Source organism: Eschscholzia californica, unplaced genomic scaffold (genome assembly GCF_041429995.1).
Source record: "Eschscholzia californica isolate CP2 unplaced genomic scaffold, dmEscCali1.0.p SCAF_2, whole genome shotgun sequence".
NCBI classification, from domain to species: Eukaryota; Viridiplantae; Streptophyta; class Magnoliopsida; order Ranunculales; family Papaveraceae; genus Eschscholzia; species Eschscholzia californica.
Window position 1 is genome coordinate 1308491 of NW_028238309.1, and position 16653 is coordinate 1325143.

At 33.4% G+C, this 16653-nt stretch overlaps 2 protein-coding genes across 2 annotated transcripts; both read left to right on the top strand.

Annotated features, from left to right (window-relative positions):
- The first annotated feature begins 753 nt into the window (after window positions 1–753).
- Window positions 754–3289, top strand: LOC147555063 (uncharacterized). The gene is made up of 3 exons (XM_086663400.1): window positions 754–1189; window positions 1321–1396; window positions 1496–3289. Exons 1-3 carry the CDS (start codon window positions 1160–1162, stop codon window positions 2893–2895), a joined length of 1506 nt encoding a protein of 501 aa, XP_086519526.1. The 5' UTR covers window positions 754–1159; the 3' UTR covers window positions 2896–3289.
- A 9795-nt stretch (window positions 3290–13084) lies between these two features.
- On the top strand, window positions 13085–14283 carry LOC147555064 (protein ELF4-LIKE 4-like). The gene is made up of 2 exons (XM_086663455.1): window positions 13085–13215; window positions 13681–14283. Exon 2 carries the CDS (start codon window positions 13774–13776, stop codon window positions 14122–14124), a length of 351 nt encoding a protein of 116 aa, XP_086519581.1. The 5' UTR covers window positions 13085–13215; window positions 13681–13773; the 3' UTR covers window positions 14125–14283.
- The last annotated feature ends 2370 nt before the right edge of the window (window positions 14284–16653 follow it).

Sequence of the window (16653 nt, forward strand, 5' to 3'; positions counted from 1 at the left end):
TTTGACATGTTGAATGTAACAATTAAATATGAAATTACCCCTCATTTTTCGGGGACTTTGCTAGAAGGTTCATGTACTCCACTTGGATATTTTTAATGTTTTAAGAGGGACAACCAGCCTGTTTTATTCGTCTAGAAACTGAAGTAACAAAGATCGTAATTTCGTGCACCCTTCCAGATTAATAATGTAATTAAGAGACATAAGTTTAAGACAACCATGTCTAAAGGTAACTAAATATTTACTCGATTAAGATGAATATGAAATAATTTTCATAAACATACATTTTATCCATCTAATTCAGATAAAAATGTTTCAGACTCAGAATTTGTCGTTGTACGAAAATAAGATTTATCGTTGAGTAAGTCAATTAGTCAATGTCAATTGATATTTAATTGCCATACAAAATTATAGAATTTGAGCTGGACTAACGTCTAAATCAATATTATTCTCATACTAGAAGTTTATACACGTGACAAATAATACGCGACAGTAAACTAAGAGTCAACTCCGGTAAAAAACGAAAGAAAAGAAACTATCAACCTCATACTACAACAATCTAATGGCTCGGTTTACAACTTACCAAGTTGACTTGTACTTTCGAAAAACAAAACTTCATAATTCTTTGACGGTTTGAGGTGGGTTTTACTAATTTCATAAAATACAAGGGATTCTTTTGTTGTATTCTAGTTTTTAAGGGAGTAAAAGTAAAATACGAAAAATTCATTAAATAAAGGAGTAGAGTGGTCCTTTCTCACACTTTGTTTTTCCCTCCCTCATCATACTCTGTTTCTCTCTCTACTCTCCCTCAACATACTCTGTTTCTCTCTCTTCTCTCTAGAACAAATACAAGTATACTACTCTACAACTACCCTGAAATAGAGGAAATGGGTGATGGATGGAAGATTTTAATGTCTACCCACCGACTCTAAAGACCACACAAACTCTTTCTCTTTCTTAAAGTCCGAACCTAGCTTCTTGTTCTTTCTCTCTGCTAAACAAATTTGTTCTTTCACCATTATCTCTCTCTGTTTTTATCAGAAAAAATCAGACAAGAAAGAGAAACAAACTACCCTTATTTTTCTTATTCTTTGATCTTTTCTTTTTCAACTAGGCCAGTTAGTTAATACCCAGATCTCCCATTGTCTATTCTTGGATTATAATGAGTAAAGAAGAGATTTTGAAGATCAGGGTAAGCTCCATTTATCTTCTTCTTCTAGTTATTTTATAAATGAGACAACTTTACTTGTTTTGAACTCAAGATCTTGTCTTTTTTTTAAAATATATTTTGAGCTCCCCTGTTTTTTGTTTTTTTTGTTTCAGACTTGTGTTCTTAAAGTTCATATTCACTGTGATGGGTGTAAGAGCAAGGTGAAGAAACTGTTGCAGAAGATTGAAGGTATTTGCCCTAATTTCTCTGTAAAAAGTTTTATGTTGGTAGTTTAGAATCTGAAAGTATTTGCCCTAATTCTTGTTTGTTTGTTTGTTTGAAAAACAGGGGTTTATAAAGTAACAGTAGATTCAGAACAAGGGAAGGTAACAGTATCAGGGAATGTTGATCCAAATACACTTATAAAGAAATTGGAGAAATCAGGGAAACATGCAGAGTTATGGGGAGGTGGTGGTGGTGGTGGTGGTCAAAAGGGTTCAAACAACAACAACAACCAGAATCAAAACAATAATCAGTTCAAGAATATGCAGATGGATGGTGGAAAGAATGGTGGTGGTGGTGGTGGTGGAAAAGATAACAAAGCTCAACAGAAAGGGGGAAAAGACCAACAAAAGGGCGGTGGTGGTGGTGGTGGACAGCAACAAATTCCTCAACAATTACAGCAGCTGAAAGCTTTCAAAGATATGAATATGGGTCAATTAAAAGACATGAAGTTGCCTGCTTTTAAACCAGACCAAAAATCTGTGAAATTTAACTTGCCAGAGGAAGATGATGATTACAGTGATGAAGATGATGATTTTGATGATGATGATGAGTTTGATGATGAAGATGATTACAGTGATGAGGATGAGTCTGGGGATGAGGATTTTGTTCAACCTAATCAGCCTGTTAATAAGATGAAACCCGTGGTGGGTGGTAATGGAAAAGGAGGAGGTGGTGGTGGTGGTGGAGGTGGTGGTAATGGGATGTTGAATGCCATGTTGAAAGGGTTTTCCATGGGTGGTGGTGATAAAAAGGGAGGTGGTGGTGATAAAAAGGGAGGTGGTGGTGATAAAAAGGGTGGTGGTGGTGATAAAAATGGCGGCAAGAAAGATGATGGGAAAAACTCAGATGGCAAGAATGGGAAAAATGGAGGCAAAAGTGGTGGTGGTGGCGGTGAGAAAAACAATGGGGGGAATCAAAATCATGGTGGTAAAAATGGTGGAAAAGATGGTAAAAATGGCGGTGGAAATGATAAGGGAGGAGGAGGCGGTGGTGGTGGAGGTAAGAATGATAAGAAGGGAGGCGGCGGTGGTAAGAATGATGGTGGTGGTAACGTAATGAACGATATGATGCAACAAGGAGGATTTAAAAACATGGATGCCCCACGTGCTGCTTTTGGCGGTGGTGGTGGCGGCGGCGGTGGTGGTGGAATGAATATGGCTCAGATGGGTCAAATGATGCAGATGCGGCAGATGGGTCAAATGGGTCAGATTCCGGCAGTACAAGGATTGCCGGCGGCAGCTATGAATCAAGGTGGTGGTGGTTATTATCAAGGGCAAGGTGGACCGCCGGAGATGCATCCCGGAATGAACCCTTACATGGCGGCAGCTATGATGAACGGAAATGGACATCCGATGATGTACGCCCGCCAACCTCCAGCAGTTTCTTACTACCCACCTCCGGCAGCCGACCCTTACACTCATTATTTCAGTGATGAAAACACTGGTGGTTGCAGTGTCATGTGAAAACCCCTCTTTAGTTCCACCCACCACCACCACCACCACCACCACTCGGTGGCGGTGGCACATCATGTTGAAATTTTAAAAAGCTTAGTGGGCTTCTCTTTTTTCTCTTTGTTTTTAGGGTTTGCATTTTTCCTTGTTAGAATGGAAGTTTAAGGATTTTAATTATGATTATTATAATTAATATATCTATTAATTATAGATAATATTGAAGAAGTTTAGAAGAGGGGTTAAGAGCTTAGAGTGAGGAAGTAGTGAGAGAGAGAGAGAGAGAGAGAGAGAGAGAGAGAGAGAGATGTGTGTATCAATATGTTGTCTATAAAGTTGGAAACATAATAAGAAGAAAAGAAATGGGATTTGCAAAGCCCCACTCCTAATCCCATCCATTCATGTCAAACCCTAATCTTGATTTTCTTTCTTTTTTATATTATACTATGTTATTATAGTAGTGGGTTGGTTCAGTTTCCACGAAACAGACCTACGATTTTTAGAGATTTTGTTGTAACCCTAACCAGTCAGTCTTATTTTAAAGACATTGCTCAATCGTGCACAAACACTTCCAAAAATTTATGTCAACTTGCATAAAACAATGTCTGAAACCTTCAGTTTTCTTTCATTTTTTTTATAGTAACTTTTACCTAATTCTCTATAACAGATTAACTTGTATCGTAGTCTTCTCAACTCTAATTATTAAACCCAATATCTTCTCCACCACTTAGTGATTAGAATAATGTCATTCGACAACTGGTCTTTTCTTTTGTGTCTATCTCTTGATAATAACAAAATCCAAACGGTGTATGATGGAGGAACCAAACTAAATATAATTAAATTAGGAATTTGTGCACCACAATAATAGTTAATAAACTTTAGTTCTAAAGTTTAAACAAGAAAGAATGAATTGTAATATATAAAAAGCAAGATTAAAAGAATAGCTATTAGGGCAAATTGATGGGTCCAAGAGTGTGTTGTGATATTGAATGACTGGTAGGTACTATACTATAATACTAGCATATGAATTGGTGGGACCTTGACATTATTGAAGGCATGTGTTGATATTATATCTTAACAATAACAAATTGTAGGGGCAAAATTGTACTTATGTTTCTCAACAAAAAAAAAGTACTTATGGTTATTGTTTTATATTGGTGGATTTGGGGTTGAAATGAGAGACATTTTCTATGATATTTTGACCATTAGGTGGAGGTGATCCTCTTCACCAATGTTAGTCAATGTTGATTCAATGTCACTAGCTTCCTCCTTTTCACTTTTGTTTTAAAGATCCATAACAATTTATACAACCAACATAATATGTATCCTTGACATGTTGTTAAATAATATGCTCGTCGATCAGATCATATAAATATTTTATAAATTCAAGTAATATATGGTGAACTGAGTAGGATAAAATCGACTTAATGTGTTCTTTTCTATAGGAAGATGTTTGTCGAATAATCTTTTCTTCTCCGTACATTCAATTTACAGAAAGAAATCAAACCTAATTTATCTTTCAATATCAACCGTTATACTCCACTTTAAAATCGACACATGAACATACGGATTTTACCCAAGTCATCAAAAAAAAAATATGTAGACAAAATTCACTTGGTCATGTCGGCTTCCAACCTGTTTTTCTTTTGACATTATTCTTTCAAAATTATAAGAGACAAGTTCTAGCGGGAGAATTAATAGTGTCACGTTGACATGAACTATGATTTTCTACTTTATTGCATTTTTCAATATGCTTTTTGAATCAAAGATCCAAATAGAATAGGAAGTGACAAGTTAATTTGACATAAAGTTGATTGAGGTGTGTAGGTTTGAAGACTTTTGTTTTTTTTTTTTTTTGAAGTCCACTCTCTACTCGTTACATTTCGCACTTGATACATCATAGATGTGATAAGTTCGATAACCGCCCACTCAAACACTAACAGGACCGGGCCTATAGCCCAACTAGGGGTGGGAATTAAACCCGCAGGCCCGAACCCGCCCGCGGGTAACCGAGACCCGCTATGCACATCGGGGCCCGTTGCCCGATATCGGGCTTAGCCCGCCCGCCCGAGTTAAAGACAACGGGCGGGCACGGATGGGAACCTTGCGCCGGTTACCCGCCCGAGCCCGGCCCGTTTAAACCTTTAATTAGGGCCCGCGAGATTTACCTTACAACTCTAATGAAGATACACTCATGGGAAGCTTATATATAGCATTCAAAACCCTCTCCAATTTTATACTCTTCAATGTGGTACTAAACAAAAGAAGGAAAACTCATACAATTACAAAAATATATTGTCCCACATTGTAGATTGTGAGGAACTAAAGAAGCATGAAGTCCTACAAGTACCCTCAACCACTTTCAATCTCATTAAAGCACCATAACTTGCTATAGGCTTGTAAAGAGCTAAAGAAGCATGAACTCCAAGTCACCATTTCTATTAGATATTATCATCCTTTACTTTCATATATACACAAGTGGATTGGACAACATTAATAGACATCCCAAAAGGTCATATTGGTGTATATGAGGCTTGTGGTTCCAATATCATACTTGAACCATCCTTCTTTCCAATGTATTGTTGTGAAAATAGAGATTTGTATATAGATTGACAAATTTTCCTTCTTCACCTGATAAATAAAATCCGTGAAGGTGACAAGAAGATTGTAATACAACATTGTGAAAGCTTAAAATTAATTCCTTTATATAATTCCTTTATATAATGAATCCAACTGGTCCAAACCATATAATAATAATGTTACTAACAGGGGTCCAAAATTAACCCAAGGTGGAAGATACACTCATGAGAAGCTTAGATATAGCACTCAAAACCTTCTCCAATTTTGTTACCCTTCAATGTGGTACTAAACAAAAGAAAGAAAACTCATAAGATTTTGTCCCACATTGTAGTTTGTGAGCAACTAAAGAAGCATGAACTCTTATAAAAACCCTCAACCACTTTCAATCTCCTCAAAGCATTATGACTTGCCTTGGGCTTGTAACCTTGGGCTGGTTTCACTCCTCAAATTGGGCTTTTCCACTGTTAACCGCCCGACAATAATGAATTTTATTTTTAAAGGTTCATCGGGCTACCCGAATTAAGCCCGCCCGTTGCCCGATGTGCCCGCTTAATTAATCGGGCACGGGCGGGCAATGGCGGACTAAGAGAGTGATTTTGCCCGCCCGACCCGCCCGAAAAATAAAGTGGTCATCAGCTTATGTTGCCCGAACCCGCCCGGCCCGACTCTTTCTATGCCCGCACCCGACCCGCCCGTCCCGATTCCCACCCCTAAGCCCAACTAGAACATGCCCTAAAGGCCAACAACATTATTTACACCCTAATAATCCCAATTCAAATAACCAAAGATTCCACCTTCTATGGGATTCGAACCTGGGACCTCCAGGGCTTTCTGGAGTTTATGTCAACACCTTGTAACCACTTGGGCTACCAACTGTTGACTTGAAGACTTTTGTTGTACAAGTTACAACTCCACTTTTTCTCTTGCCATACTATTTGATTTTGGATGCTACTATATACAACTTCAGTTTTGCTAAGGACAACTATTAGACAAAAATAACTAAATAAAACTAACTAGAATTGTGTCCTAAATTGCTAACCAACACCAACACCAAAAATCAAGTATAACCGAATCTCTCTTCCATTCTATACACAACTCTAAAAAAATTATTACACAAAATAACTTAATAAAATTAATTGAATTTTGTCTTAAATTGCTAAACCCAACACTAAAAAAAAAAATCAAATATAATTGTATTTTTCTCAAAATTCAAATTTCTATTACCATAATTAATCATTCATAAATAAAATTTATTCGAACATTAAACTAAAAAGTTAACCAAATATTAACAAATAACAAAAAAACATTATATTCCAATCAGAGTATTCCAAGCTGTTATTTGAGGTAAAATCCAAAGAAAAAAAAATCAAATATAACCGAATTTTTTCTCAAAAAAATATTGGGTTCAAAGAGATAGAGATAGTATCTTTTATAATCCTAATAACTATGACTTAGTCAAGCTTAGTTTAAATTTTGGTTCCTCATCAACGGGTATATTTTCAACAAAAAAGAGTCTCAACGGATATTCATTCATAAAATCATACATAAAATCACTAAGTATCTTTTATAACCGCAACTACTATGAACTTAGTCAAGCTTAGTTTATACCTTAATAGTGTATATTTCATTAAATCAAATCGTGTTTATAGATTGGAATTTTGGTTTATCAAGTCCAACGGGTATTGTTCAACAAAAAAAAAAATCTAACGGATATATTTTCAAAAAAAAAAATCGCATGGGATATTCATAAAATCATACAACATAAAATCACTATGTATATTTTTAAGCTTACTTTAAACTTTAATAACGTATATTTCATAAAATCATACTACATAAAAATAATGTATATTTTTTTAAAACCTATAAAACGTTTAAGTACTTTTTTTTAAAATATTAGATAACACTAATACAACCAATTTTATTTTTGTTTGATAATTTGATAAAAGAAAAACTTGTGTCTAGTAAATAATTTTGGGAAGTTAAAACATAGTTGTATTTAGCAATCTAAGATTCAAAAAATTATTTGCTAGATAAAACCAATAAATCGATTTTTAGTATTGTTTAGCAATTTAATAAAAAATAAATGGTTGTGTCTAGCAAATAGCTTTATGAAGCAATTATGCAGCTTCGTTTAGCATTTGTCTTGATTTTTGAATGAGATGTTCAATTATCAAGGACCTATCTCCTAACCCGTTACTATTGATACCTAGCTCATTTCAATTGCAAATATGTGGAGCGGGACTTTCGCAGATTTTTATAGACAAAATGTCCCGTAGATATTTCAAGACATTTCAGATGACTTATTATAGACAACATGTGTTCATAGACATTTTCAAGACATTGAGAGTTTGTAGACAAAATGTCTTTATAGACATTTCAAGACATTTGATCCATACATTTTAAGATCTTGAGTCCATTGACAAAATGTGTAATACATATATATTTTTGCTAATCAAAAATATATTTTTCGACTTTTGTAGACATCTGTGAATATTTGTGGACATTGATGGACATTTAGTAGACATTTATTATTTTAATATTATTATTATTGTTTAATCACATGAAATAATATATTTATACTAACATTTCAAAAATATATTTTTCGACTTTCGTAGACATCTGTGAATATTTGTGGACATTGATGGATATTTGGTAGATATTTATTATTTTAATATTATTATTATTTTTTAATTACATGAAATAATATATTTATACTAACATTTCAAAAATATATTTTTCGACTTTCGTAGACATCTATGAATATTTGTGGACATTGATGGACATTTGGTAGATATTTATTATTTTAATATTATTATTATTTTTGAATTACAGGAAATAATATATTTATACTAACATTTCAAAAATATATTTTTCGACTTTCGTAGACATCTGTGAATATTTGTGGACATTGATGGACATTTGGTAGATATTTATTATTTTAATATTATTATTATTTTTTAATTACATGAAATAATATATTTATACTACCATTTCAAAAATATATTTTTCGACTTTCGTAGACATCTGTAAATATTGTGGACATTGATGGACATTTGGTAGACATTTATTATTTTAATATTATTATTGTTGTTTGATCACATGATGGACTTCAAATGTCTCTTGTTTTTTGAAAGACGTTTTGGCTTCCAAATTTGTCCCAAATCCTTCACAAATCCATCAAACTATGAAGTCCACCAAAGTCTGGGACATATTTTGTCTACAATCGAATGCCTCAGACTTTCATAGACTCTCAAATGTCTGGATTTGAATGCCTCAGACTTTTGCGGACTTTCAAATGTCTGGATTTGAATGCCTCAGACTTTCGCGGACTCTCAAATGTCCACGAAAGTGTTGCTCCACTACCCCCCCCCCCAAGGTTACAGTCAATAAAGAGTATATACCAATAAGGCAACAAGTGATGGAAAGCTAAAATATTTTTATAATAAAATTTGGTCGATGTTTTAGAAAAATAAGAAATTTTATTGAAAAAAAACAATATCAAATGATGGAAAGCTAAAACGTTCTCCATAAACACACACTCTATTTTATGTCGCCGTAATATTAGCCGTCCGACAAATTTTGCCAGAATCTTACCTTATCACTTTCTTTTCTCTTTTATCCCCTTTTTTTTCTCTCTCTTCACCCTCTTTTCTCTTTTTTCTCTCTATCTCCGACGAAGGGGCACTTCCCCGGAACTCGTCTAGTTGCAAACCAAACGAGATCTAGTTTGAAGAATTCTTCTTGATTCCACCCAAAATTTTGCACCCCAAATTTCTTTATTTTTCCGTAACACCGACCTAAAATTTAAGGTTTCAAAGTGAGAGTTCAAGAACATTAATTGAGAGTCAGAGTTTAACAATTACTTGTAAAACAATTAACTTTAGTATTATTTTTTCATAAATCAATTAACTTCATTGTTGATAATTATCTAAATCTTTTTTTCTTTTTTTGTTTGTCGACTCATAAATTCAAACAAAAGTAGCTAGCTAGCTCCCATCTAAAAACTTTTGTTGGTGGCCTAACTTTCCATGGACTTTGATGTTTTGGAAGCAACAAAATAGACATTTCACTTTAATGTGTCACATGGCATACTATATTTGGTCAGATGATTTTTGTCTGCAGAGTTTGTCAATAATGCAACAATAGAAATTGCTCTTTTGGCTGTAACCCTTATTCGAAATGTAATTATGGAGAATTATAAAGGTGTTTGAATTATTAATTTTGATAAATCGTGTTTATCTTTTAATAAAGTCTTAACCGGGTTTCTTAACATCACTACAAAAAATAATTCACACAATTCTGCACACAACTTTTCCATCTCATTTTTTTAATGATAAATCAATATCTTATTTATCTACTTGTTTATTTGAAACCCTAAAATTAAGAATCGAATAAAATTTCACTGGTTCAGTTAGGCTGACCGCTGACGAATCATGTACTATACAAGAGCTACTGAATTATTTCTTCGCCTTCGAAGACAAAAATCGAGAAACTAATAAGTTAAAATTAAAAAGAAGTTTGAGATACAAAGCTGTAACAAGTCGCCTACAACTCCAACCCACTAACGTTCTAACTATTTGTACGTTATTTTCGTATATTTGACATGTGACAAGATTGTATGTACAATCTTCCTTAAAAAAAGTAAATAAATTTGTATGTGTGCTGGAAGAAATAAATTTGTATGTACAATGACAACAATCAAATGAAATAATTAGGTTGTGTGTGTAGGGATGGGGTTCATAATTCCCTCAAACAAAAAAACCCAAAGCTCTTTGAGTTAGAGGGTTAGATAGAAAGAGAGTGGAAGTGGAGAGAGAGGGAGAGTGACAGAGAGAAGGTAGGGTGGATGGGGAGCAACCATTGGTGGAGAATCTTGGAGATGAATAAAAATGGTAGGTAAGATGAGAAGACAAGTAGCTGTTTTTAGGGCGTACTACAACCTCCATATTTATGTACGTACACAAAGAGATAAAGAATGAGTGGCATCCACTTAGTTGGCCACTTTCTAATTTTGTTTTAGTTTAATACACAATACTAATTTTATTAAACTTTTACCTACCTTTATTCACCAATTAAGATATCAAGATATTTAAATCCTAAAAAGAAAAGAAAAAAATTTCAAAAATAGTATTGTATTGAAGTTTTAATGATACAAATTGTACGAACCCCACTACCACAAAATATGTAAGAATCTTTTTTTTTTTTATTTCATCTCCTTACAAAAAATTGAAATATAATTTCATTATTGAATATATAATTCATAAAATATAGTATTACAGAGAATTTGGATGCTTAAATGAACATGAGGAAAGAAAGCACGGGGGAAGGTTCCGAAACTATATATCTTTCTATTTTATTTAAATGAAATATTTAAAAAGTTATTTTGTAAGTGATATACACATTTTTTTTTAAAAGTTGATTGGGGTTGTTCCTATTCTAATCTGTTTAAGTTGGTCTCCACTATTAATCCCTCATCAATTATGAGGGCAAAGAATTGGATAATTTGTAGAATTGACAAGACTATAAAGATATGTCTAATCTTTTTGGTAGAAAAGAAATATCTCAACTAGAAGAAATAGACATGTAAGTGGGTAGGGGAGTTTTTAAGAGCTCCACTCCTTGCTATAGGGAGAACATATTTGGCCCATTATAAAACCTAGCCCATTAACATGCATAGATTTAGTTTGGGTAAATGGGAAATATTATAAACACACCACGCATTTTTTACTTGTCACACTCAACTTCCGGTTGACTTGGTCAATTTTCCTTGACCTAGTCAAACTTCACTTTCGCTCGCCACGAAGGCAATATTGGTAAGCTCATAGGCCCTAAAAAATAAACCTAAAGTCCTCAAACACTCTCAAAACCTACGAATTTCTTCATTAATTTTTCTATTAACCAACCTCACTACCGCACAATTGAAATTTTTTTTGTCGACGGATACATCCCGAAATCAAAGAATTATCTTCCTCTAAAATCATCAAAACGTTGAAGTTTTTATTGGTGCTTTAGTGGTAAAAATCATAAAAAATGAGAAACCTCTACGTTGACTCGTTTTTATAGATTACACACTTTTTTTATTACCTCTGTTTACTCCCGCAATTGTGTTAATGCATTTATCAATAATACATAAGCAAAATATTTCTGTATTTCCCAATGAGACCTAAACAAAGTAGTCTGGTCCTTTATAGAGAAGATGGAATCAAAAATCCTGGGGACTTGGAGGGGATCACCATGAGTCCATGATGCAATCAATGTCATGTATTTACAAAATGGTTGTGCTTATAAACTTCCCTCTACTACAGGGAACTACATATTCGACCCACCTACAAAACCAGCCCATACCCTAATAGGGTATTTCAAGGCACGCCACCAGATTTAGCCTTCCCCACCTATTTAAACATTGGGAAAGTGTGGTGCATCCCAATTTTGTGAAAAAATTATTCACTTTCTTTGAGTTGTGAACCCGCGCAGACAAATTTTTTATAACAATGATCAGATGCGCTTCCTCCGAAAAATCTACAATGCATTACGCCAATTGAAATTGTTTAAAACTTGTCAAATAGTTATCTGTTCGACTAGTTATGATGAGTTTTAACCATCGATAAACATTTTTTTTTTGAAATGGTGCCTTAATAACCTAATCTAAATTCATTGATACTCAACCTAAACTAAAAAAATCTTCCCAGAATGATTGTCAAACCCAAAGGATAAGAAAAAGAGCAAGAACTATTATGGTTTTATTATCATTTGACAAAGACTACTCAAATTAAAATTAGGTAGCATTAAATTCTACATAACAAAGATAACTTGTACGTGCAGACTGCACATGCGGCATCATAGGACAATACTAAATCCAAGTAGTTGATAGTGTCAAAAGAGTGGGGGCTATGCTTAGTAAAGGTCATAATCATAATCAAATATGGACAATAGAGATGTTAGGTAGATTAGTGTTTTAACTCATAAGATTATGACATTAGTGCACACTCTTATCTACAAATGAGAGATTACCCATATTCTTTTTCGTATAATAATGCCATTCTAGTCTAATTAGCCGTCGTTATCCTACCTAATTTTAATCAGGTAAGAGTTATAATCTCGTAAGACAACCAAATACGTGAGAAAAAACTAAATGGAGGAATGTATGATTGATCGTTTTGAGAATAAATCTTATTCTATTCAATATAAAGCGTCAATATTTTCAACCGAATAAAGTTTTAGGTCTAAGGTCTCGAACCATTATTATCGTGTGTCTTTGTTTCAGCCAATAGTAACATTCATAAATAAAACGTAAATCATCTTTATGCAGACTCTACATGTAGAATAAATCTGAAAGTAATACACGACTTCATAGTTTATTCCGATATCTTCTTTGTTTTATTTGAAATGACAAAACAAAACAAAACTAAAGTATAATAAGATTCCCATGTTAATCTTATAATATACTTAATTTATAGGAGAAGAAAGTTGTAAAAATTAAACAAAGTGGGGCCTTTTTAAGTTTCTTAATGCCTACAAAAATATCTTTCTACTCCTGTTTTCTTTCTTACATTTCAATATGTGTTTGATTATGATGATGAAGTTCTTTCTTTGAAACTATAGAGGAAAAAGGAAGTGGGTAGTGCACAAAATGAACATTTAATTATTGCTTCCTTTTGTTGACACAATCAAGGATTCTCTCCCTCTCTCTCTATCTAGAACTCTTTCTCTCTCTAACAGATGAACCCTTAAGTCTCAAGATTGTAGACATTCAAGGTACTATCTTCTCTCTCTCTCTCTCTATCTATATATATCATTTTCTTTCTTTCATTTTGTGGGTAGGTTTGAACTATGAAGAATAATGAGTCAATGATTGTGTTTTGAGTTGATTCTCATAAACTTTGTAGATTTTATCATCTTAATTCAATCCTTTCTCAACCCTAGTTTATTTATGCAATTTTTGAAAATCCCCATCAAGAATTTGCTAAGAGATGTGAAATTTTACTTCAAGGAATCAAAATTCTTTAAAATTTGTGTTTTTGATAACAATTACGTAGTTGCCAAACACACCCTTAGCTTACCCATTTCTCTTCTTGTTCATATAGACCCCTATAAAAAATCAAAAAATTATCTCCTTTAGTACAAATTTTGTTGAACAAATCTAACCTCCTTGGTTTGTTTCTCTCTCTAACTTTCTCATAGATTATACTCTTGTCTTGATTTGATTCTTGTTGAAATCAGAGCTGATTTTGAAACCGTTCGACTCGTCAGAATCAGGAGATCTATGCACCATTGCGTTCGTCTAGTCGAGCTCTTGAAATTGTGACTAAATAAATGGAAGGAGATACATTTTCAGGGCATGGAAATGGAACCCAAGTTGATGGAAAAGTTTTACAAACATTTCAAAAGAATTTTGTTCAAGTTCAAAACATTTTAGATCAAAACAGATTACTTATCAATGAGATTAATCAAAACCATGAATCAAAAATCCCTGATAATTTAAGTAGAAATGTGGGTTTGATTAGAGAACTTAATAACAATATTAGAAGAGTAGTTGATCTTTATGGTGATCTTTCAACTTCTTTCACTAAATCAATGGAAGCTTCATCAGAAGGTGATTCAGGTGGTACTATGAGATCAGATGGGAAACAAGGCCAGAAGAGAAATCGAAATGGGAGTAGTTAAAAGCTGTGAATTCCATTCAAGAACTCTAGCTATTGATTCTCTGTTACCAATTCCTGTATTTGCCATAGTTTTCATAAGAAATAATGGTTCAAATTTGCTCACATTGTTGCTTTTTATGTACTTTAATTTCATTTAAATCAATCATGGATGTTCTTCCAAGTATTCTAATTATTCTCTGGTAGAATCTTTCTACGTTTGGCAGAACGTCCGAACCCTGGGCTATATATGTATATGTTGAAGTTTAGTAAGTGTCACCTTTTTGGGTAGGCTCGTGAAGCCTTCACGAAAAGCATGAACAAAACCTTGTACTCATGGACGTAAGTCTAGTACCAAAAGAAGCGACAACATAAATAACTGCTAAGACTTAAAGACGTTACAAAAATGTTTATTTTTTCTTGAATCGAAACATGGGTTCTTCAGTTTCACAACAAACACGTACTCAGAGGTGGAACTATTATAGGTGGTCTACCTTGGGGCATCGTAATCGGACTATCACTTCAACTTTTTTCAAGGACAATGAATCACAACCCTATTATCTATATGTTAATAATTCTCTAGTCTTAAGTGAAGATAAGGTAGAACATTTTGTTTCCTAATGGATTTTGAAAAACTAGTGGGTTTTTTTTTTGGTGAAGAAGATGCTTTGAAGATTGGGTCCTACTGAAAGAAAGAAAGAAAACAACTTTTGGGGATAAAATTTTGGATTACAAAAAATACACCACAAGTTCACAAAGAATAATAGATCAAAAGTCTCTTGACTACTATTTGATACTATTTGAAATTTATAGGCATGGGTTTGATTTTGTTTGAGAGTTGATCTTGATTGGAAAACAATGATCATAAAAATATAAAAGAGAAAAGCTGGTGGTATTGGTACAAAGAGAGCAGGAGAATCCAGGAGACAGATAGATATTCATTGACAGTTACCTCCCACAAGTTCCAAATAACAAGACAAACAAAACCCCTAGGGCCCTCTTTTTGGAGATGGAAGTGAGAAATCAAATTCTTATCCTTTTTTCCTATCAACTGATGTTCTTCTCTCATAGTACTTATTTTGCTCCCCCCTTTTTCTCCTCTTTTATGCAATAAATGTCATATAATAGAATGAGATGATCTCATCACCTCTTTTTCTCACTCTCATGCTCCGTCTCATTGGTTGAGCTATAGCAAGATGCTTTTGTCAGCTGGACCCATTTTTCAAACTCTTGCTTTTATATTTTTTGTTGGTGTAGGAAATATTGTTTAATGCTACTACTTGATTTTCTCAACTTGGGTAGTGATTTATTTTCAAAATGAGATGTGAAATCTGATTTGAAGTCGAGGTTAATTCGAGCAAGATTTCATCATGTTTGTCTTTATCTAGTTTGTGATGTCTGATCGTTTGAATGACGATTGCTTTAAGTTGATTGTGAAGCTACCTGATTTAAATGAATCAGCGTGAAAGTTTCACGTCGTTTGAGAGAGCAATCGAATCTTAGACTATATATATGCAATCAAACTTAGTAAGTGTCAATACTTTTTGGTGAGCTTGCAGAGCTGTCGCAAAGAACAAAATCTTGTGCCCATCGATATAGATATACGATTGAAAAAAAAAGAAAAAACGAAGACGATACACATAAATGTTAAAGTTTGTAATGTTAGGACTTGTTGAAATCAAAAGAGCAAACACAAACCCCATCTTTCTTAAAGAATACCCACATGGAAGAATGCTGGAAGTGGTTGTTTGGTTGAAGTCTTCTTTTTTTAAGAGTGGGTCATCTTGACATTACTTCATCTACTTTAAGATATCTTATAAAAATCACTAAGTCAGAATTAGAAACCTGACCTAGATCTGTGACAGGAGTTGTTTTTTTTTTTTGATGAAAGGTGACAGGAGTTGTTAAACCTTGATTAATATAATTCATATCCCACAATTTTAGGTTAAGATACAATCATTGTTCGTATAATTGATTATGTTAAGCTAGTTTTATCGATGAGATTAATATTTAATTAAGAACATACCATGTGACAACGTTCGATCACGACCACTTAAACACATTTTTAAGCTATTAAAGTAGATGAAATACAGCAAATCAGAATAAAATTATATTAAGAGAGTGCTTATAATAGATGATTAATAATGAAACATGTTTAGTATTATTTTATGTTAAGATTATCTTAAAAGCATGTAATTAGAGGGGTTAAACAAAGACAAAAACTAAGTAGTGAACACCCAGACAGAAACCTAATAATTGTAGCAAATTGTGTAGAGTGAGGAAGTAGGGAGAACCCATACTGAAATCTAGGTTGTACTTTATGTGTTTGAAAAATAAGAATATATATAGATCATAGGTTAACTTAAAAATGATTAGTTGGATTCAAATAACACCCACTAATTAAAAAGAAATATATAGATATGGAACAATTACTTTCTATTGGTTTTCTTGGTGCACAAAGAACTGGTACATTTTTATTGAACATCGCGACGACAGACATACGAGAAAATAAAAAATATATCAACATTGAAAGATGAAACTATACGTGATCGAA